Raw genomic sequence first — 21,724 nt, 5'->3', positions numbered from 1 at the left:
ACCATGACAGAAAACTTATTAGAAGCAACCTCTACGGCCATACTGTCATTGTGAGTTGTTACTAACACAATTAGTCGCGTAATCCTCGTACTCGCATATTTCTCGCACATATTTTTTTTCCCGGGAGTAATTATCGCACCCCCGAAAATCTCCGCAATAATTTCGTCTGCTCGTGCCAGCCAGTGATGATAGCGTGCACCATCTGTTGCCATCTCTTAAGCATAAAGCGTATTATTATTGCACAGAGATTCAATCCAAGCCGAGCTAAAGTGGCAAGTGCACATTGCGACGTGTTTTGTATGTTGTGTTGGTAATGCTGTTACGTTATGGGGCGATACGGAAGCTACACAGCTACTTTCAAGTTAAAAGTGATTCATGCTCTAAACAACGGCAATAGGGCTGCCGGTAAACCTTTCGAGTCGACGAGTTTTGTGTTCGCTGCTGGTGACAGCAGCTGAACAGCATCAAGACGCATTGCGCCATTCGTGCGCCTCAGACTGGCATGGATGGTAAGCTTTATTTCGTCAGAAAGCAACAGCGGACGATTCTGTGCTAAATGGCCATCAGCCCAATACTGATGTTGAACGCTGACCTTTTACGGGCTCCTGTTGAGAGAGGAATGCTACCACTACGCCCGCAAACTTGGCGTACAATATTTTGATTCTCGATTATTTGCCTGTGCCGCTTGAGTCTCAAATAAATCTTGTTTTGTGTTGAACCTGTGCTTTTATGGTTGAGGTAAGTCTTAATTAGTACTTCTCAAAGCTTGCAGTTAGTTGCTGGCGTGAAGATCCCGATTTGCGATCACTTCGTTTTCCTTTTCACGAAGTACATTTTCGCGGAAAGTTTTCCCCGCGTTATTTTTGCACCCCCAACTTTTCACTTTTCATTGGTTTTTCATTAAAAAAGAAAGTGTGAAGATTATGTGGGTAAATACGGTTTGTTAAGGGAACCGGAACCAAGAACCGCTCGGATCATGAACTGAGATTACAATAATAATAAAAGAATTGTCTACTTTATCCTGTAGGACAAACCCTGTTTCTCTGATTAAATTCAGATTTATATTTTCATTTCTATACTCAAAATTACTTCTAACCCTTCTGATGGCTAAAAAGTAAACGTGCACATGTACTTTTAGCGGTACTTTTTACTGGTGTATCTCTTGATATTAGCATTGACATGCAGATATGCATTCGTTCGCCCTGAGCAGAACAATGGCACCGATTTTGCTTGACGTATGACCCGATGCTCATTAGCGGCAGCATGAACTTTGTTAGCAGAGAGCCCAGTGGTGCCTGCCAATGTGTTTGAAAAGGGTGAAGAGCGCCTCACGGCCTTCGAGATTATTTACGGGGACAAATTGCCAAAACTAATCTCAGAGGCCACGAGTGCCTGCTCACAAGACCGCAAAGAGATATCCTGCGATGATGAGCATTTGGAAAACCTATTCTACCTGCTACTATATTCCAAAATGGCAAAAAACGTCAATATAAAGGCGGTTAACCAGTTTCACCTGCTGCTGTGAAAGCCGAAGTTTGAGCGTAACGGGAGGAGTACTATTGGCATCGCTACTACTTCACAGCTTTGTTGGAAGACATCTACGAAGATGTCAGGGGCTTTTCAGATCAAGAAAGTACAGATAATAATATAACCACATGCTTTTGGGATTAACCACTGCATCTATAGACACTACGAGCTTTATGTTGCAGCATAACAGACTGGTTTGAAAAAAAAAATCGGTTGGTGGTCCCTTCAATACCACTGTCAGTAAAAATGCTGCTAGTATTAAAGTACCCGAGTCGCGCTACAGCGCAACATGACAAAGAGCAATTACAGCAATTACAGGAGAGAGAGGGACATAGCTTGGAGGAGGCGGGACTGACCTGCCATCCCTTGTCGGCCGTGCGGTAGTAGGGGTAGTTCTTGGTGATGTACGAGTAGATGCCGCTCAGCGTCAGCTGCTTGTCCTGTGCCGACGAGATGGCCTGCACGATGAGCTGCGCGTACGAGTAGGGCGGCTTCTGGTCCCCGTCCGGACCACTCCTGGAAGAGGCCGTCAAGGAACACTACTCGCACCAGGACCCAAGCATAACAGTGCACGCACTCGTTTTACGAAGAGAGATTGGCTAGGTCATAGCGTACAACAATGCGGTGCCAAGTCATTGTGATGCCAATTTCGTACTCGTCGAGGCTCATATGGAAACGTATGTGAGACAAAATATAAATGAAAGATCGACTAAGTGCATGCAATGTTCATGCCAATTTACATCTTTCGATCTTAATCTCTTGTATATGTCTGTTTCCACATGTTTTTTCTAAAAACATTCTGGTTCTCTGTTTCATTATACAGTTAAACCTAGATATAACGAAATTGATTATTGTAATTACTCGAATCTAACGCGCACCTTTTTTCCGGTTAAGCGAGTTCATAAATCGCATGCGCGTTAGAATCGAGTACGTACAAAAAAATTACAATCAATCTATTGCCATCGGCAAATCTAAAATGGCCGCCCCCTACGTGCGTCGGCACGGAGGAACGGCATAGCGCGTCGGCCATTTCTGCCTATGTGTTTCCCATGTGCGGCACTTTGTACGTGTGCTGAGGAGTTCGTCATCTAGTAGTGCATTTGAATCGACGGCGTGGATGGGTCGACTACCAAAACTCGGGTGCACCACGATGCCGCTTTTAAAAGAAAAGTCATCGCGTGTGCAGAAACGGACGGAAATCGGGTCGCATCGCGGTCGTTCGGAGTTCCCGAAACGTGCGTGCGGGACCGGCGGAAACAAAAGCAGAAGATTGTCGACAGCAAAACTTCACGCAAAGGCTTCTGTGGACCACACTGGGGTCGGTTTCCGCAAATTAAAGAGCTGCTCGGCGAGTATGTGCTTGAGCAGCGAGTCGCACAGCGGCCCGTGACGACAGAACTGCTCCAAGTGCGGGCTATGCAATTAGTCTTAGAAAAAGGTCTAATGCGGAGCCAGTTTAAAGCGAGCAGGTGCTGGCTAACTAACTTTATGAAGAGGAAAGGCTTTTTCCTCCGAAGGGGAACATGCTTATGCGAAAAGTTTTGCGGAGGAGTACGATGAAAAGCTTCACAGTTTTCAGAGGTTCGTCCTAAACCTGCGGCACAACAACGGCTACCTGCTTGGGCCAATCGGGAATGCCGATCAGGCGCCTCTTTACTTCGACATGCCTGGCACCACAACCGTCGAGAAGAAGGGGGCGAAGCAAGTTCGCGTGCTGACATCGGTCCACGGTAAAACTACAGTGACGGCAATAGTCTGTTTCACGTCAGATGGGCACAAGCTTCGCCCGTACATCATATTTAAATGGAAGACGCTCCCGAAAGGAGTCGTTTTTTCGAATGGTGTGATCGTGCGGGCCAGCGAGAGGAATCGGTGCGCGTTGCAGTTGATGTCTTACGTTTTTTTTTTTTTTCCGCGGTGGAAATCGGGTGCGCGTTACAATCGAGGGCGTGGTAGAATCGAGTAAATACGGTACTTCCCGGACAAATTCGTTACAAAGAGGATTTTGTTACATGTAGGTTCAGTACGAAAATTAGAAAAATAAACATCATAATTCAATGAAAGGGGAACTGGAGACAGAGCTAACCTAAAACACCTATTTAGCGGCAAGAAGACCACGTTATTATTGCGATAGCAATTATATGGACACTCTCAGCGGGTGTTTGCTGTCGCCCCACGTTCCATAACAAGTCCGAATTGATAGCATGCCGCCGCGCATTGTAACTTTCACAAGAGGTTAAAAGTGTGTGCACGCTGCTAAAGCAGAGATCGAATGAGCCGGCCCATCTTTATCGCCTCGAGCGCGCCTACAATAACATTACCCTGCGTGTTGGAATGGCCGTTGAATGTAAAAAGAGAAAGGAAACCACCAGCATTGAACGAGCATGACGAAACGCTGAACGTAGGTGGGGGAGGGGGGGAGGCATCACTTGAGTAGCACCGGTGAACTTTGATTTTAAGGTCGCAATCGCTTGCGCCCGTGCCGTTTCAACAAGCATCAGTGCATTTTCAACGCGAAGGGACTGTGTGTAAAAGAGCACTTTTCTCTGGAGCGGCCGTATTTTCTTACACCGGCGTTTTATAGGAGTTCCCCAATATCTGGTTTAAAAGGGTTCGTATAAGATTACTATTTGCTGCCACAGTCAAACCCCTTTATAAGAGACACTGATATAAGAGACAGATGGGTACAAGACATCAGTGTGCCTGTAGTAAAATCCACGTTGACAATAAAATGCACACAAGGTTCCCTGTTTTTAAGAGACATCTCATATAAAAGACAAGAACTGCTGCTCGGAGCATGTCTCTTACAAAGGGGTTCAACTGTATTCCATTCATTGCACTGCATTCCACACACTAGCGTGTTGTTACCAGAGCTGTGCCAAAGAAGCAGTTGACAATTTACGATTTCTTTAAAGCTCTGATCAGCAATAAGTGGCTGATAAACTAGTGGCTCTTGCACCTCTGCTTTCTATTCACTGCGTGCAGTTAGGGTTTAAAAACGCTCTAAAAAATTTTGAATCTGGTAAAATCAATGCCTAATCATAAGGTATAGTATAGTGTCACCTCACCCACAGTCATATATCTCAGAACTTGCGATAATTCAAACAAAATTCAGAGGTCCCTTTGAGCTTGAATTAACGAAAGTCGACAGTGTATGTTGATGCGACAGCTATATTCTCTGACCTTTAAAGAATAATCGCGTTGGGCTTCCTGTAGGCAGGATCAAGGATACAGTCAAACCCCGCTACAACGAACGCTGCTTCAACGAAATTTCCGCTAGAACAAAAAATTCACGGTTCCCCATCAACAGTCCATAGGAGTTTATGCATAAGTATTGTTGCCACAACGTACACTTTTTCTTCTGCCGTCCCGTTTCAACGAAATTTCACGATGCAATCTCAGGCTCAGATATTTATTGCTATCAAGAAACCCAATCTTTAACACTTTGATGCATTTTGAGAACCTGCAAATACGTTGACAAAGTCTAAATTGCACGTTGGCATTACCAGAAACCACCGCTGTTCAGCAAGCATGGGCGCCGCCATTGCTCGACAGCGATGGCCATGAGACTGCCCTGCTCATGGAGGATGGCCCTGCTTTTGACACTGGCTTGTTTTCGAGCCGCAGACAATCCGAAGCTGAAGCTCAGTCGCTCAGTTCATGGTTTTCTTCACGCAGCTGCTGCATGCGACCGCGGAGCAATGCCTTTTCCGATTCCAATGCTTATCATTTTATGTGCGCTTTGCCTGTGTGGTACCTAATCAGAGCAGCTGTTCGGCCGCATTATCAACCAAATCAGCCACCCGCGAGATTTGTATAGGAATAGCATAGAATAAGGCAAACGTCACCGCTCCACGATACCATGCCTCTATCTCGGCGTTGTCGGATACACTTTGACGGCAGATGGCTGCTGGTGTTAACGTGTTAATGCAACTGTTTGCTACATTTATGAATGCAGTTGTAGGCGTTATTTCAGCGATTTTCCCCATGGCCTCGCTATGCATGACTGTTAATTGTGTTGCGACGCTGCTGGGAAAGTATAGGAAGCAGCGGACACATGTTCCTTTGTTTAGCCTGCTCAGATCAGCTATATTTTTTTCGATTTCACTACAACGAAATTCTCGCTTCAACTAAATATTTTCCCACCCTGTGAGCTTCACTGTAGCAGGGTTCGACTGTATATGTTTCCTTCCTTAGGCCTGTTGCTCCAATAAAAATTTCATGAAAGAGCTTCAAGCTCATGTATTTCCGTCTATCTTGCGAAGTCGGCCATGCAAGATCGGCTCTTACGCCAGAAGAGCTTATCGTAAAGTCGTAGTTGGAGGAAACAAACCACGCTGCACGTTTCTGAACGCGTTCTAATTCGACAGTGCAAGCCTTTGCACCTGGGTCCCATGCAGGGCATCCGTATTCCAATATAGTGTGCACATTTGAAAAGTAAAGTTTCTTTCAACTTAGGAGGAGCTTTCTTGAAGCTTTGCCTGAGGAAGTTGAGAACACGGCAAGCCTTAGCTGCCACAGAGTTAATGTGGTCAGTCCATGAAAAGTCATTCATATACAAAACACCTAAATACTTGCAATTTAAAGCAATCATCAGGCTTTGACCATCAAGACAGTACTTGCTATCAAAAATGTGAAATTTATTAGTTAAACTGAACAACTTTGCACTTGAAAAATTCCAGATTCTTGCTAGGGCTCCTGAATCAACTTAGCTACTCATGCTGTGGTTAGGTGTCAACAAAAAAAGTAAATAAATAAATAAGAACATAAATAAATGTACAGGTCCATGTGCCACTAGGCTGACTTTAGAGCACGAAAAAAATTCTCACCCGGGCCCAGAGTTGTTGCTGTTATGAGACGCTGGTCCACTTGAGCCAGTGGTCGGGACCTCTTCGTGCCTCTCCACAGCTGCCGCGGCCAATTGCAGGTCGGAGGTGATGTTACGACGATGGTTCCCCGACCGGGGGCTCGCTGGACAAGAATTGGCCGCACTGTGAGGAGGTGGAGAAGGGTTTCTGTATCAGTGTTCCACGTCCGGGACAAACAGTCACGCACAATGGTAGAGTAAAAGATTAGTCAAGAACCACATATGCACCTTGTCAATGAAGGCTTCCATGGGCAACGTCATAATCTACTATAGGCTGTTGTTATTACAGTTGAGCCCCTTTATAACAGGCATGCTCTGGGTAGCACTGTTTGTTTTTATGAGATGTTTCTTATAAGCAGGGTAGCTCGAATGCACTTTCTTATAAGCCCGTGCTTAACTGTAGGCACACTGATGTCTCTTAGAATACCCATTTGTCTCTTATATCGGTGCCTCTTATAAAGGGGTTCGACTGTATTCATGATCCCCCCAAATGCACTCCCTAGACTGTGGTGTCAACTTTTGTACTCCAGTGCAACAGTCCAGAAAGAGGCGATCGTTCTTCCTGTTGACAAAGAAATCTATGGGCGAAATAAACACTGAATGTCAACTAATGTTCACCACTACACACAATGTTAGCCTGGAAGATGCTTAAAGGGAAATCGCTAGAGACGGTATTTGGAAACGATCGTTAGAGGTGACGGTGTCACCTTTTGCGACGTATAGCCCAACGACTCGCCAATGACACCATTGCCAAGCTGGCTTTTGGTGGTTTAAACTTTTCCAGAAGACTGTACTGTACGAACGCCAAAGAACCCGAGTCCTGTATTTTCGTGTGCGGAGTGGCTAGGAACATAGTGGCCAGGCTTAGTTGCGGCTACTTGAAATGTAAAAGTGCTTTCAACATCACTCATGTAATTGTTTCCCTGCCCGGAATCTATTTTTGTTGAGAGTATTAACATGCCATATTCAGAGTTCAACTGTGGCATGCCACCACCACATGACATCATCTCATTATGCTGCTGGCACGCGATAAATTGTGCGAGGGCAAGACGGCTGCAGGCACGTTTGAACCTCAAAAAGTATGCACTTGCAACAACAGTCACTTAAAACACATCAAGGGGTGTAAAAAAAAATGCTGTCAATGAAACGCTACACTTTACCACCAGCTGACAGTGATAAAGTGTGTTTGTCTATTCCAGGCAATTTAGGAGCTACATAGAGCACCTTGATGCCGATGGAAATACAAGACGGCACCCTCACTTGTCCAGTTTTGCCAACCGAATGCGATGATTTGGCGATTGTTGTCATTCATAGTTTCTGAGCACAGCCCTGGAAACTGACTCACAAAAGTGTATTAAACATGCCCTGTCCATGTGAAAGGCTTTGCGTGGAATTTTTCAGAGAAGTACTTCATAGCCTTAAGAAGTGGTCCTTGCGATTCATTTCTGGTAGACTACAAAACTTTACTGAGCTTCTTCTCATTAACAGGCATACGCACGAAGATGACTGGGTTCACGATATTTTATGCTTGCACTCATTGTTGCAGCACTGCAAATCACCAGCCTACAACCACGACAAGGTCAACGATAAAGAACACACAACAGAGCCTGAAACTTGTTGCACATTTGGCGTGAATTACAAGTTTCTTCTAGAACTTGTTTTGATAACTTCATGCAGTAGTCGTCAATCACAACAAGGAACAAAGACAAGAGGGACAGTAAGTGAAGTGCTCTTGCGCTCGTAGTGACCGCACAACTGCAACAAGCAAAGGACCGTGCCGCGGTGGGTTCTTTTGTTTCTTCATGTCCCTATTGCGCAACAGAGGTTTGCAACGACCGGGTTCCCTTCGGAAGGCGAGGTGACCCACCTGAGCGTGCCCGTGGGTGATGGAATGGGACTGGTGAAACTTGACTCGGGCTCCGGGATGTTGATCTTGAGTGGGGCGAGAGGACGCGGCAGGTGGTGCGGTGCCAGCTGAGGGGGAGGTGGCTGCCGCGGAGAGGCGGTCAGGGGCCCCGGGTCCAGGCGCGGAGGCGGCGGAGCCACCCCGCTACCACTCACGGGCCCCACCTCGTCCACCAGCGACTGGAACATGATCTTGATGTTGGTGCTTGGAAAGCGAAACACACATCTGCAGGGAGAAAAAATGACGACACGCAATGGTCAGTAACCACTGATAATAGTAATTACACACCAAAACTGCCATATGACTAGAAGGCATGCCGATTTGGAGGGCTCTAGAAATTTCGACCATACGGTGTTTGTCAACGTGCACTAATCGCACAATACACGGGCCTCTAGCATTTCACTTCCATCAAAATGCGACCAATCAAATTGACATACATGACAGTTGTGCATCCCCAAAGACAGGGAAGTGGATGACAGGTACAATGTATCAACAACTACCAGAGCAGCGTGTTTTGTTATAGGGCCAATCAACAGGCTCCAACTTTTTTTACACCCCCCAAAGGAGCTCGACAATTTGTAGGGTAGACCGCTGCGATCACGTTTCCCTAATATTACAGAGCTGCATGCCGTGCAGAGCCTCCACTTTGAAAAAATTCCCGTGCTCATTTCCTACGCCCAACCAATCCTCCTTTCACAAGCAGGGACACAAAGTCGCTGATCGGCGACTTGAAGTAGCACGCCGCTCGTCAATTGGTCTAAAGCAGTCACCACAACGGGCTACGCCTTCCCCTCCCTGTGAGCGAGAAGGGCGACGAGGCCGCGTGAAAATATGAAACCAGCTGAAACTGATGTTTTAACCCTTGTAACTTCTTTAGTATAGTGTGTATTCTTAAAATTCTTGTGGTAGCTTGTTTCCAAAGCAAAACATGACTAATTTCTCTTTATAACAATTTTTGGACCTTGGGGGTTGTTTACAGACACTTTAAAAGGTTGCCCTAGTGGAATTACAAAGCACTGTCATGCAATGCTGTGACGATTTACAAACATGTCAATCTTCCCAGGAATAAACTGCATGCATACATGTGTACTGTGACGTTATCTTGTGTGCAACCCTTAGAAACCAGAGCAATGTAAAGTTCCACGTGACATAAACACAAATACCGGCGTAATGCTGGGCTTCCCTCTCTTCAAATTTAAATAAATTTTTGCCTTGGCTTTTCCCAATCATCAGCGTGAACGAACCGGCCTGTTATCAGCATTTCAACAAAAGGAACAAAAAAAAATTCATGCCAGAAATATTGCCACAACAGCATTTTCGGTGCATTGCAAAGTGATGCCAACAGGGATTAAACCAGAGAACAAATACTACGAGAAGCATGGACAACGATATATGTTGTGTACAGCTTATGTTAACTGAAGCATGAACATACGCTGCAGGAGAGCTTGTGCACAGAGTTATCAGACGAACGTGTCACGTGCTACACTTCTATACAAGCACACCTGCAGTCAAACAGGAATAACAATCATTTAGATCAAGCATGATTTGATCAAGCATGACAGTGGCATAGTCAAACAGGAATAACAATCGTTTAGATCAAGCATGCCAGTGGCATACAGCGGTTATCGAAAATCACAGCAGCAGTCTCTCTTAACTAGAGATGGATGTGGCTGCTAAAATGAACCCTCCCCTACCCCCTCTCAAGTTGCTACAATAAATAAGCAAACAGATTTTATTAGGGCTATTTTTAATGAAGTTGCGCTAACAATGACTCATAGTTAACTTACTAAAACCCCTAATTATTACAAAATATAATTATCAAATATAGTCAAAAGTGCCGGAATGAATAACAAAAACTATCACAAACACATAGGGCTACATGTTCTATTTGTCAAGGTCTGAAAATCAATATGCATAAAACCTAAGTAATGTGCAGCAGTCTTGAGAGAAAACAACGCTTTGCAGTAGGTGTAGGTAGGTTGGAAGCTGCGAACAAACATGTCTGTAAAGTTGTAAAGAAACATGTCTACTTAGCACAGGAGGTAACCGCAAAGCCAAACCATGAGAGTGAAATAACTAGAAGTATAAGGATGGGGTGGATCACATTCGGCAAGCTTTCTCACATCATGAATAATAACCTACCACTAACCCTCAAGGAAAACGTATATAATAGCTGGATCTTGCTGATACTTACCTACGAGGCAGAAACCTGGAGGCTAACAAAGTGGGTTCAGCTTCCATAGAGAATGATGCAGCCAGCGATGGAAAAAAAAAAAAAACGATAGGCGTAACCTTAGTAGAAAAGATCAGGGAACAAACCGGAGTTAAGGATATCATAGTTAAAATCAAGAAGTAGAAATGGACATGGGCCAGGCATGTAACGAGCAGGCAGGATAACCACTGGTCATTAAGGTTAACAGACTGGATTCCCACAGAAGGCAAACACACGAAGGGGAGACAGAAAGTTAGGTGGGCCGATGAGATCAGGAAGTTCGCAGGCATAACGTGGCGGCAGAAAGCCAGAGACCGGGTTGATTGGTCAATCATGTGAAAGGCCTTTCTTTGCCCTACAGTAGGCCCAGTCATGTTCACAATGATGACCATGTTGATATTTCAAACCGATCCAAAAAGTCCTAGTAGCCCCATGAGCCAATGGCAGGCAAGGGGACAGCGAATTATTGAATGCGACTTAATTTGATAAAGCCCAGAACAGCAAGCATTCCAGAGCCGTGCGAGGGGTGGCCAAGGGTGCTACTGGTTAAAACTTGACCATATTGGAATTTCCGCCAATCAATAGTGGCCTAGCAATCCAACGAGATCCAGCATAGCATGAAAATTTTGCAATAAGGTGCAACTTGCGCACCGTCTGGACCAGCATGTACCCTGGGTTGAAATTAAACCGCCGTGATCGAGTCAAAAAGGAAGAAATGTCTGCAGTGTCTCGCAGCAAGAGGACTTGAAAGTATCTTGCCAGTTGATGTCTTTCCTTCATGTTAGGTCGAAATGCTAGGATGCATGAAAGAACAAAGAGAAAGACAATGACCGCAAGGCCTGCCTCGCTTTCCACAGCTGGAATGAGAAGCCGCGTTTGCAAACAAAGCAAGAGACGAGCAAGTCATTCTCTTCCAGCTCTTGAAATGCCTCCCGAGCAAAGCGGAGACAATAGACGAGCGGATCTGTCAGTCAGACAGCTCCTCCCACGCCAGACCTTAACCGCTCGAGCCAGTTAGACAGAGCACGCCAAACATGCGATGCTCAGCTAGTACAGGCCACCTGAGAAAAACAGCGCCTGCAACTTGCAGCTGAAAGTCTAAAATTTACTCTTTTATTTTGGGACTGTCGAAGAGAATGAACCTGCCCTCCCCGAGAGGCAACACTGTTGCAGCTACAAACGTTGTTGCCCCTCAACAGCAACGACTCAAGGTTCTCCACAAGAAGCACGGACTAGTCACCTTCCGATGTCGGGGCAAGCAACAGACCAGGCCGATCGTAAAATGCAGAGGTTGGCCGGATCCCAGACACGAACAATGCGGAATAAATAATTCACCGTTTCAGCCATGTACTACTACAGCTGGCCCATTGTTGCCAAGAGATATCCTTGTTTCACGAGTCTTCATGAACATCCAGAAAGAAAAGTGAGCACTGAAATGCATCCAAACTAAAAGCTGAGCAAAGCATGCCATGATCTCATATACATGAAATAGCTATAGATTTGAGCACGCATTTCCAGCAGCATTCCTTTGTTAAAGGTTTCAGAACCGATGTTTTTCGCGTTGACCTTCTTTACGAGTAAGAATGCAAAACTCAGCAAGTGACTACTGGAAGCTTATTGATATGAAGACTGCAGACGTGGCCATGGCTGCCCAATATTCATGTACAGTCTCAATTGAATAACATCAGCAGAAGTGACTGACGGCCGGAGTCACAAAATTGCGACAAGTAGTGCTGCATTTTCCTATGAGTGCACCGATAACGAGAATGCCAAGTACATTTTATTATTAGGGGTGGTCAGCAAGCCGGTAAAAAGCAGTCCATCTTGCTGTTGGCTCATTTTAAAAGCCCACATTTTAAAGAAATGCTTTTTCATTGCTTATAAGCATATGCGGCTATGCACACAATATTCTTTCTTATTTACCTGAAGTTATAAACAACTGTATCTCTATTGCAATTGCCCACAAAAAGTTGCTTCTGGGAGTGCTCCCTGCTGGCCACACCTGCTTTGAATAATGGAACGTGCCTGGCACTCTCAATGTTGGCGGGCTCAGAAAAAAAGGCAATGCTGCGTATTGCAACCTTACCCACTCCCGCAAACTGTTAACTTGCGTACGCAATGAAGGCCATACGCATTCCTCCCCCCCCCCCCCCCCCTATACTGTAAGGACAGTGTATTTGAAATGTTATACAAACATGTTTGGATTTCAGTTCATTATGAAGCCATAAATACATTTCCATGGCCAACACAATGGCCTTTGTGCTCACCTCAGTTTATTTTTTTCCTGCTTTTTCTTTAAAGTATAACTTCTTAGATGTGAAACCATGCATTTAAGCAACTGTAACCAAGTAACATTGCTGTTTCCGTTCTACAGATGATGGTTATTACCGGGAAAAGTGACCAACAATTTTCTGCTAGAAACTAGTTGCTGCTTAATACTACATACAAGGCAGCAAACTGCGACTCTATCTGGCTGCTAAAAAGGAAGGTTCAGTTCTGCTCTGTACAACTTCTCATGACCAAGATGAATCGAAGACCTCGGAATACAACAACTTCATACTTTTTCCGAAGAACCAACGACCCAAATCCGCTTGTCAACCTATCTAGTCTCACTCGACCCAAAACAACCAGCTTGTTTTGTGCTATAACGCGCGAAAGTGTACGCCTCCATAAATTCTCAAGGTCGGCTGTGTCTCTTGTACTAACACCCCACCTGCGAGTGACGTATGCACACACTGCACAATGCCCCGGTGTCGTGTCACGGCAATGCTTTGGACAATGAACGCGCAACACAGCTGTTTGCCACAAAGACCCAGCGATCCCCTTCCTCGTCGGCAAGCCCCGCTTTTATTTCCCATTCGCTCTAAATTTCAAAAAAAAAAAAAACACCTGTCCTCTTGCCGGCGAAAAATGCAACCTGGAAATTCTGGTCACAACCTATATGACAGTGATGCAACAGTGGATATGGGACACCAGAACATCCCTGTCGGTAATGTGTAGAAAAAGAAGGAAAGAGCAATATTGCAAACATGCTACATAGAAGGCGCGTGTACAAGTTGCACCAAACGGCAGCGCCTGAAATGTCCCAATTTAAACACATCTGGCTAAGTGAGACAAATGTTTCAGCCTTGTAGCACAAACGTTGTGCTTGTTAGCTTATTGGGTAAAGAGAGCATTTAAAAAGGGCACCGGTCTCAATTTTGATCATGAGATCAAAACTAAATTTTTATTAAACCAAAAGCTTTTGTTCTCGAGATATCTGTGTGACTTGGTGGCACAAAACGGGTCGGTTGTCCATTATCCCTTTCAAAACCACTCTGCCAACTTGGGGATTCCACAGGACTAATGTGTAGTGTGCACAGCTCCGCTGAGCTTATACGTGGAATCTCAGTGTCAATGCCAAAACCGTTCATCATAGAACTTTTTCATGAATTTGCAGCCAAGCAACACTCTTTGGGTTTTCCTACACACGGTGTCTCAAACACGCGCCCCGCGAACCTTCTGCTAACACTTGATCTTCATGAGCTCCGCAGATGTAACTTGTCTGGAGCTTTCTGTTTTTGTTTTGTTTTCTTTCTTCAATCGCATCCAATCCAGTTGCCATGTGATGAAACCTAACAAAAAAGAAGAAATGAATATTTTGGAATCATGATTACGATTTCAGTTGTCCTTGGATATCGGTACCGATATGTTCCTCCAAACCCGTTGTCGGGTCCCCCGGGAGCGACCCACGTACAATATATGGGAAAGGCCCTCTTTGAAACGCAGATGCCAGCCAACACTTTGTATAACTCGGATGTACATATACGCCACAGGAATTCGGAAGCCCCTTTAAGATGCACAGGAGTTGTGAGGGAGAGCTAGGAAATTAGAGGAAGAGAGCAAAGCGAAGACGAATGATGGAGAGTGAGGGGAAGGAGGCTGGAGACTGGGAACAGGAGAGAGTAATACCGGTGTCACACGGTGCAATGCTGATTGCGATTAAGTGCGATCGGGTTCAAATTTCTGAGCAGTGATTGATCTATCTTAAGACGCTTACTAAATCGAGCCAATCACGTTTAAAAAAAATCGATCCAGATCAGGCCCGATCACTATCAAAAGTGACCGTGTGACGCCTATATAAACCCTATCGTAAAAAGGAGTGCCGAAGCGAGGAGCCGTTAAAGAGGAAGGCTAAGAAGTGGAGAGGCGGGATTCGAACCCGGATACCCACGTTCAGAAGGCGAGCGTCGCAACAAGTCGGCTATCCAGGCATGGTTGTTGAACAAGCATTTATGGGAACCATGTGATTGCATTGCTGTGGGCAAGTGGACAAGAAAGAGACAGAAATAGAAAGAGCGGGAGATTTAAAACTTCATTTGCGACCAAGCGTGCGTTCTCTTCGCCCAGAGACGGGCGACCTCCTCATTCCAGGTAGCCATGGCCAGCCACCCTGTATCGACCATAGCCCTGTATAGTCTAGTATAGCAAAGGTGTGCAGCGGCCCGACCAGTTGATTGTGAGCCTGTCTTCCGCCGAAAGTGGGAGAAAATAGCGTTCCACAGGCAGGTTGGTGAGACAGCGGGACCTCAGCCGAAAAACCGGGACATGTCTCGCTTGAATCGGGACATCTGGTCCCTTTAACTTAAGGTAGACCAAAAACAACTAAGATGGGGAGAGTGTGGGTAGGTACAGACTGTCTGAACATAATGTACTAGGCATAGGTGTCACACCATTACCAGCCCCACCCCCGAAAGCGCCCTTGCTGCCTTTGTCTTCAGAAGCGCCAGGAAGTAGACATGATGCGTTTAGAAGACGATCGAAGGAGGAATGGAAGTGTAGAAGCTTGGGTGTGTTAGTACAACATTGCAAGGAACACAGCGTAATCAAAGACTGGGCCAAAGAAGAGTGTCACACAGACACACAGCGCCGACTAGCAATACACTGATAGGGCGGGAAGGACGAACCGTTTATATATGCACGCAACTAACACGTGCCACGGACGACAAGAACTGCGAAACCACGTTTACTTAAGTGTTGAAGATAGTACAAGCGAACGCTGCGCGCTGTAGTATCATTCAGAGACTTTACTCAAATTGTAACCGCAGCCCCCGCCAGGGCCGCCGGGGACGTTGGTACGATTGGACACGGGAGGCCCGATAAGAGAAGCTCCTCCGACTGGACACACACACAAACGCCGGGGAGCGTCAGATAAGGAAGGAGGAGGGCCGGTCGTTTCTCCTCCCCGCTATCTCTCTTGGAGAGACGACGACGAGACTATAAAGAAGAAAGTGTGCGGGTGTGTGTGTGCGTTCGGGGGGCAAGCCAAGTGGAACAACAGGCCGGAGAGAAAGTAGGCAGGCGCCTCTTTTCCTCGGTCGCCCGGCTGCTTCCTTCCACCACCGTCGCGCTGGAGGCAAGCCGCTGTGAAGAAGGCAAGCAGCGCCGCCGCTGGATCGCTGCCAACGACGACAGAGGAAGAAGAGGACGCGAGGACCCGCTCGCTCGTTGACGCCACACATGCGTGACACGTTTTCGCGCGCTGCTGCTACTTGCTTGCCCGTCGTCTCTTTCGCGCCGCGTACGATCATCAAACCCCCACAACGAACGTGAGCGCGTGCGCGTACGCGACCGAAAAACTGCCGCCTCCTTTCCCCTCCCTCCGCAAAGGCCACGTAGCGGGCGGCGGCGCTCGAAAACAGACAACTGCGCAACAGACGTCGACATGGCGGCCGCCCCTCCGCCACACGCGTCACACGAGTTTATATATGCCCTACATTTTGCTTCTCGACCAGGGGGCGTCAGCTGCGCTGGCTGCAAGGGCATCGGCGGGGGGGGGGGGGGAGAAGGGTGCAAAGTGGGCTTTTGGTTTTCTTTCTTTTTTGCCTGCCACGATGCAACACGTGTTTGACCCTCCTCACAAGACCGAGACGTTCTTTAGTAAGGTCAGATTGGCCCAAAGGGCCGCTACGGGGTACCCCGATCAGCCGAAAATGCCACCATTACAGATAGTTTACCGTTAGCGTGATAGCGGAGGTTAAGGGAATGGCGTTACCGTGCAGCAAACGTTAGCTGTGGACGGCGTCTTATAGTAGAGCGGGATAGCGTTTGCGTGCCCCAGCTGGGACGGTGGCACCATCTATCGGATGGTTAAGAGGTTAAACAACAGTCAAAAGAAAAAAAAAAACGAGAATGTTTGCCTATTTCACCGCGCGAAGCATTGTTAGAAGATTTTAGTAACAATAAAAATAAATATGAACCACGCACCAAACGCGAAAACATTTATGTTGCCGATTTGTTTACATCGATCTTGTAGTTGGGCCTAGACGCGTTCGAAATGAAAAGCTATCTCAAAAACTGCGCAACTTATCCATAATACTCGGTCATCGAAGCTAACTGAAGGCAAGCGAAGCCACTTTAAACAGTCGTTCTGTGCGAACAACGTGAACATTTCAAAAACGACGCCAAAATTACTTCGAAGCCGGCGTCTGAGTACGCCGCCACGTTTACGTACACCTACGCTACCACGGTAACGTGAAATCTGAAAAATACCACGCGTACGGTAAGCGGTACGGGCGACGTACGTATCTGCGCGTGCGCACTTCGATTCCGCTATCACGGTACACCCGGTATCCCGGTATAACTCTCTAATACGGCGATACGGCGGCAGTCGACAGGGTCCGAAATGTAAGCGCTTCATATCACAGCTAGCGCAGCCACACGACGCTAAGCGTAGGCTTATGCAACCTTTTTTTTTTTTTTACGACAAAAGCCACGCACGTCTTCACGGTTTTCTTGTAGGTATGAGCCACACGCCCACCAACGATAGAGACTCCTCTCGCTCTGAAGCCTATCCAAGAGTGAACAAAAAGTTTCACCAAAGGCCACGGCTACTTGGCGCCATCGAAGCATCTTAAATGTAGCATTGCGGACGCCTTAAGTTATACCGTTCGGCGAATCCACGTGCACTCGGCGGCACGTGGCGCGACACTGAAAACGCTCTACGGCGAACGCAAATCGGTACCCGCGTGACGTCCTCATCTGAGATCAAGCTAGAACCCCGCCCGCTCGATCGAGCTCCCACAGGAAGCGCAGTTCTTCTGCCCGGCGTTGAAAACGACTGTTAGAACGTTTAGACTAAGAGAGAGATAAACAATTGTGTTTATTTGTATGTTTCCACGTATGTTTTATATGTCTGTGGAGTTGTGTATATATGTCTTATGATAACCTTCCCCCGTTTCCATTTACGTGCATTACCGTGTGTGTGCCGCTAACTGAACACCCAGCGCTGCTAGGAGAGTGTAACGGGGCGAACGCGCGCAGCATTACAAAGGAGCGCACAGCTGTGGCGGACAGATAAACGGGAGGAGAAACGAAACGGAGGCGGCGCTCTGCCACCTCCTCGCACTCACGAAAGGAGAGGGGAAACATTGGCGCATGCGCAGTAAGGAATGGAGGTCACGCCGCACACCGGATTGAACTCCGCCATAGGCAGCTTCGAATTACGTGCCCTTCGACAGTGAAGTGCAATCGTGCTAGCTCGTTTCCGCTCGAACTGTAAATACTTTTTTCTCACCCCATGTAAGTGCTACTCGTTTTAAGAGTTGAAATTTCACCGTTACTATCCAAAACATGGCGACTGGCTTTGTGGCGATGTCAGAACCCGTCAAAGTTGTCAGATACTACGGAGCTAACAATCAAATGGTCCCAAAAGAATTAACCCCCCAGAACGGCAATTTGCTTTCCCGTTGTTGAATTTCTTTAATACAAAAAAGGTCACTGAAGTACGAAGGGAAGCTGAAAAAATATTTTGTACAGCGAAAATATGCGCAACTATGAATGAAAGCCCATACAAACTTGTCTCCAGGCAAGTCTCCGTTCGGTTCAATGCACGTTTGCCAACGTAACCTGTTGATTTTTCTAACGTATATCCGACTTCACACTAGGCTACTCAAATTAAGCGACAAACGCGCTATTACTGAACAAGAAAAGCGCTCTTGGTGCATGGATGATCACTATATATATCGACAATGTCTCCGATCAAAACGTCGACCAATAAACAGTTTTGGACAAGCGTACAACTTTCTCCTATGTAAATATATATATTTAAAAACGCACACACACTACATTAGCTGGAAAAATGCAAGTAAACCCAAAATCCGCGACGAGGTACTGGAAACTCTTAAAAGCGGCTCGGCGAAGAAAGAAGACCCGACCCACTTATTATCAACGTAACTGGCAACTATGACCTGCCCGACGAAACTTGCGGCGGCAACATCACTATCTCCTTCTTCGACAGATAAACACGACCGTGCCGACACCGTCGATAAGGACGGAACGCGCATTTCTACCTCACTCTACCCCTTCTTGGAACATAGGAGTACCTCTGCTCCAATACTCGTCACAAAGCCGTGGACCACGCTAACAACGCTGGAAGCGATATTAATGGGTTAGCAATGTTTTCCGTTAGTTTTACTTCACGCGAACGTGCAACAATGATCGTAAACATCGAGGATAACGTCACTACCGATGCTTTTTCGCTACTGCCCAAACGAGACTATCGTTGATCAAAGCAATGCCAGATATGCGAATAACAATCAGCTATTCAAAAAAAAGCCAGTTTACCAGGACAAGTCTTTCATATCGAGCAGGGCAAAAAAAAACAAAAAACAGGGCGAGTATTTGATAACGAAGAGGGCAAAACGGGTAAGATATGTCCCTCGCATACAACAGAACAAGTCTCTCCCATATCCAACAGAACGATGAAAGGACAAGTATTTCATATCCAAAAGTACTATAGAACAGAACCAGACCTTCAGGCACTACAGAAAAAAAAAAACAAAAACAGGACAAGTCCTTTATATACACCCGGGCTGACAGTATAAGCCTCGTACATCCAAAAGGACACAAAAAACTGGACACATCTTCCACATTCCGCAGCACAAAAGGGCAAAGTATTTCGTATACAACAGGACCAGTAAAGTTTTTTGTTTTTTTTGTGTCGCTCAACTGCAGCAACCACCGGCGCGCCGTTCATCAGCGTCGGTAAGTTACAACGTGTTACGGGAGACGCGAACTGGCGTAACACAAAAAAGCACATTGCATCAGTGCGCACAGCTCCAGCAACCAAAGTGTACAACTATAACCCTAAAGGTTAATACGGGCACGCCAATGTCGCGCGCCGCTAACAAACAATAACAAAGAATAATAGGTACGCGCGCCTTTCTCAGACAAGCTCAGCTAGCAAGCAGTCGTCGCCTACGCGCGCAGCAGGCGCAACCAGCACTGACGTTGCCAACCTTGTCGGAGACAAAACAAAAGCACACACACACCAACACGCCACCTCGCGAGAGAAGGCTGGTACCGCCGCCGCCGCTATTTAGTACACTGCAAGGCCGCAAAGCTCCCCGGCGGCGCTCCATTGATCAGCCCCACGTTCCGAGTCTCCTCCCTTTCGCCCTCTTCGCAAACCCCCTCCTCCTCCTCGTCTACATCGCCCATTGTGTAGCCGCGCGCTACCAAGCTTCGTCGCGAAAGAGGCCCTACCGGAATCAACGTTACTAGATACTTAACGTTGACCGGAATCGCATAGCACACAAACGAAAAAGGGTGAAAGGAAAGACGCGAGGGGGTACGGTACACGTCAGCAAAGCCGGATTAACGGTGCCGAGGGCCCGGTTCAAAGAAATAAGGCGGGTCCCTCGCCCCGCCCCCTTTCTCTGCCGCCTTGTCATATGGTCATGCTTGAGACTAGACGCTTTTTCAGATTTAGCTGCAAAGAAACACAAGCCATATTTGTATTCTAAGCCTCCCCGGAGTGTTTAATATCACCTGGGCTATTAGCATACCTTTGTTTTCATTCGGCGCATTAACGGATACTTCAAACGGGAACCGTTCACATATGCGCATTCGCATCGCGTGTCGCCCCGTGGCTGCTAAAATCCTCGTCGGGCTGCTGCTCTGTGTGTGTCCATGCGCTGGATGAGCTCCGTCCTTCCACAACGATGCATGGTCTTGGGCGAGTAAAAGGTTTTTACCACAGACTGTAGAACTGTGATTATGCAAGTTATGCGACGAACAACCTCTTAGAAGCGTGTAAATGTACATCGATTATTGAAAAATAAACAATCTTTTTCTGCCAGGGGAATCCAGCAGGAGGGTTCAACTTTTCCGAACGAAACAACGAAGTCGGCCATTTTTTTCTGCCCCCCCCCCCCCCACCGTCTAAAAAACCGGAGGGCCCGGTTCATTTGAACCTAGAAGCTTCGGCTAGTTGGTATGGCATGACGATAGTTACAGCGCGAGAACAAAACGACGACACAGAGACAAGCAGGACACGACAAGAAGGACTCGTGTCCTTCGTGTACACGTCCTTGTCTCTGTGTCGTCGTTTTGTTCTCGCGCTATAACTATCGTCATTTGAACCTTTTGAGCCCTGAATAATTCGCCCATGCACGTCACACCTCGGTGCCTCCATCTCTCTCTCCAAACAACTGTCGCTCGGCGCGCAACTTTACTTTTCTTTATCTCTCTATCTTTTGAGGACACGTCCTCCTCCTCCTCCTCAGCAGATATTTACACAGCGTCCTCAGCAACAACTCACACGCGCACGCTGGCGACACGAGGGACACCGACGGAGAAGACCGCAAACACAGCGCGGATCCACCCCGAGGCCAGGCACGTCGTAACAGGCAGCAGATGCAGCCGTAGGTCTCTTTTTATTGTCTCCGAGAAAGAAGAAGCGACGCAGGACGAAGGAATGAGGTCGTCTGCGCAGAGGACGGGTCAGTAGAAGAATAGGTGAGCGCAAAGGAAACACTGCCAAAGAGAGAGCCTGTGGGAGAGAGCACGGTAAACCACGGCGAGAGAGAGAGAGAGAGAGGAGGTATCCAAAGTGCTCGCCCAAGGGCATCTCACCACCTCTCGCCGCTTGGCGAGTGAAAAGGCGTGATGGCAGACAAGGAGGAACAACACGGCGCCAAGGCGCCCTTGAACTTGGACCGCTCGCTGCACATTTCGCTCGCAGGATTTCAAGCTGGACGGTTGTGCCCTCGCGATCTCCGACTTCAGCGTAGCTCCCGCCGACTGGTTCGCCCTCCGCGGTCTCCTGATGCCGTGTAGCTCTCGCATTGTGGCACCCCGCCCTTGGACTGCTTCGACCGGATCCCCACTTTCCTATCTCCTTCTTTTTCCTCTCGTTGGCTGTCTTCTTCTGCTTCTACTTTCCTTCTAT

The 21,724-nt window shown here is 47.1% G+C and overlaps 1 protein-coding gene across 1 annotated transcript in view; it reads right to left on the bottom strand.

The window, feature by feature from the left end:
* Nucleotides 1–21,724, bottom strand: part of LOC119180236 (forkhead box protein K1) — a 71,099-nt gene that overhangs the window by 11,086 nt on the left and 38,289 nt on the right. Inside the window, exons 2-4 of the mRNA XM_037431379.2 lie at nucleotides 8,262–8,525; nucleotides 6,357–6,518; nucleotides 1,884–2,043 (exon numbers count right to left, since the gene is read on the bottom strand). Coding sequence (XP_037287276.2) covers nucleotides 1,884–2,043; nucleotides 6,357–6,518; nucleotides 8,262–8,525 — 586 coding nt within the window. The remainder of the gene's footprint in view (nucleotides 1–1,883; nucleotides 2,044–6,356; nucleotides 6,519–8,261; nucleotides 8,526–21,724) is intronic.

The sequence above is a fragment of the Rhipicephalus microplus genome, chromosome 7, assembly GCF_043290135.1.
Source record: "Rhipicephalus microplus isolate Deutch F79 chromosome 7, USDA_Rmic, whole genome shotgun sequence".
Taxonomy (NCBI): Eukaryota; Metazoa; Arthropoda; class Arachnida; order Ixodida; family Ixodidae; genus Rhipicephalus; species Rhipicephalus microplus.
This window is presented reverse-complemented; position numbering and strand designations above follow the sequence as displayed.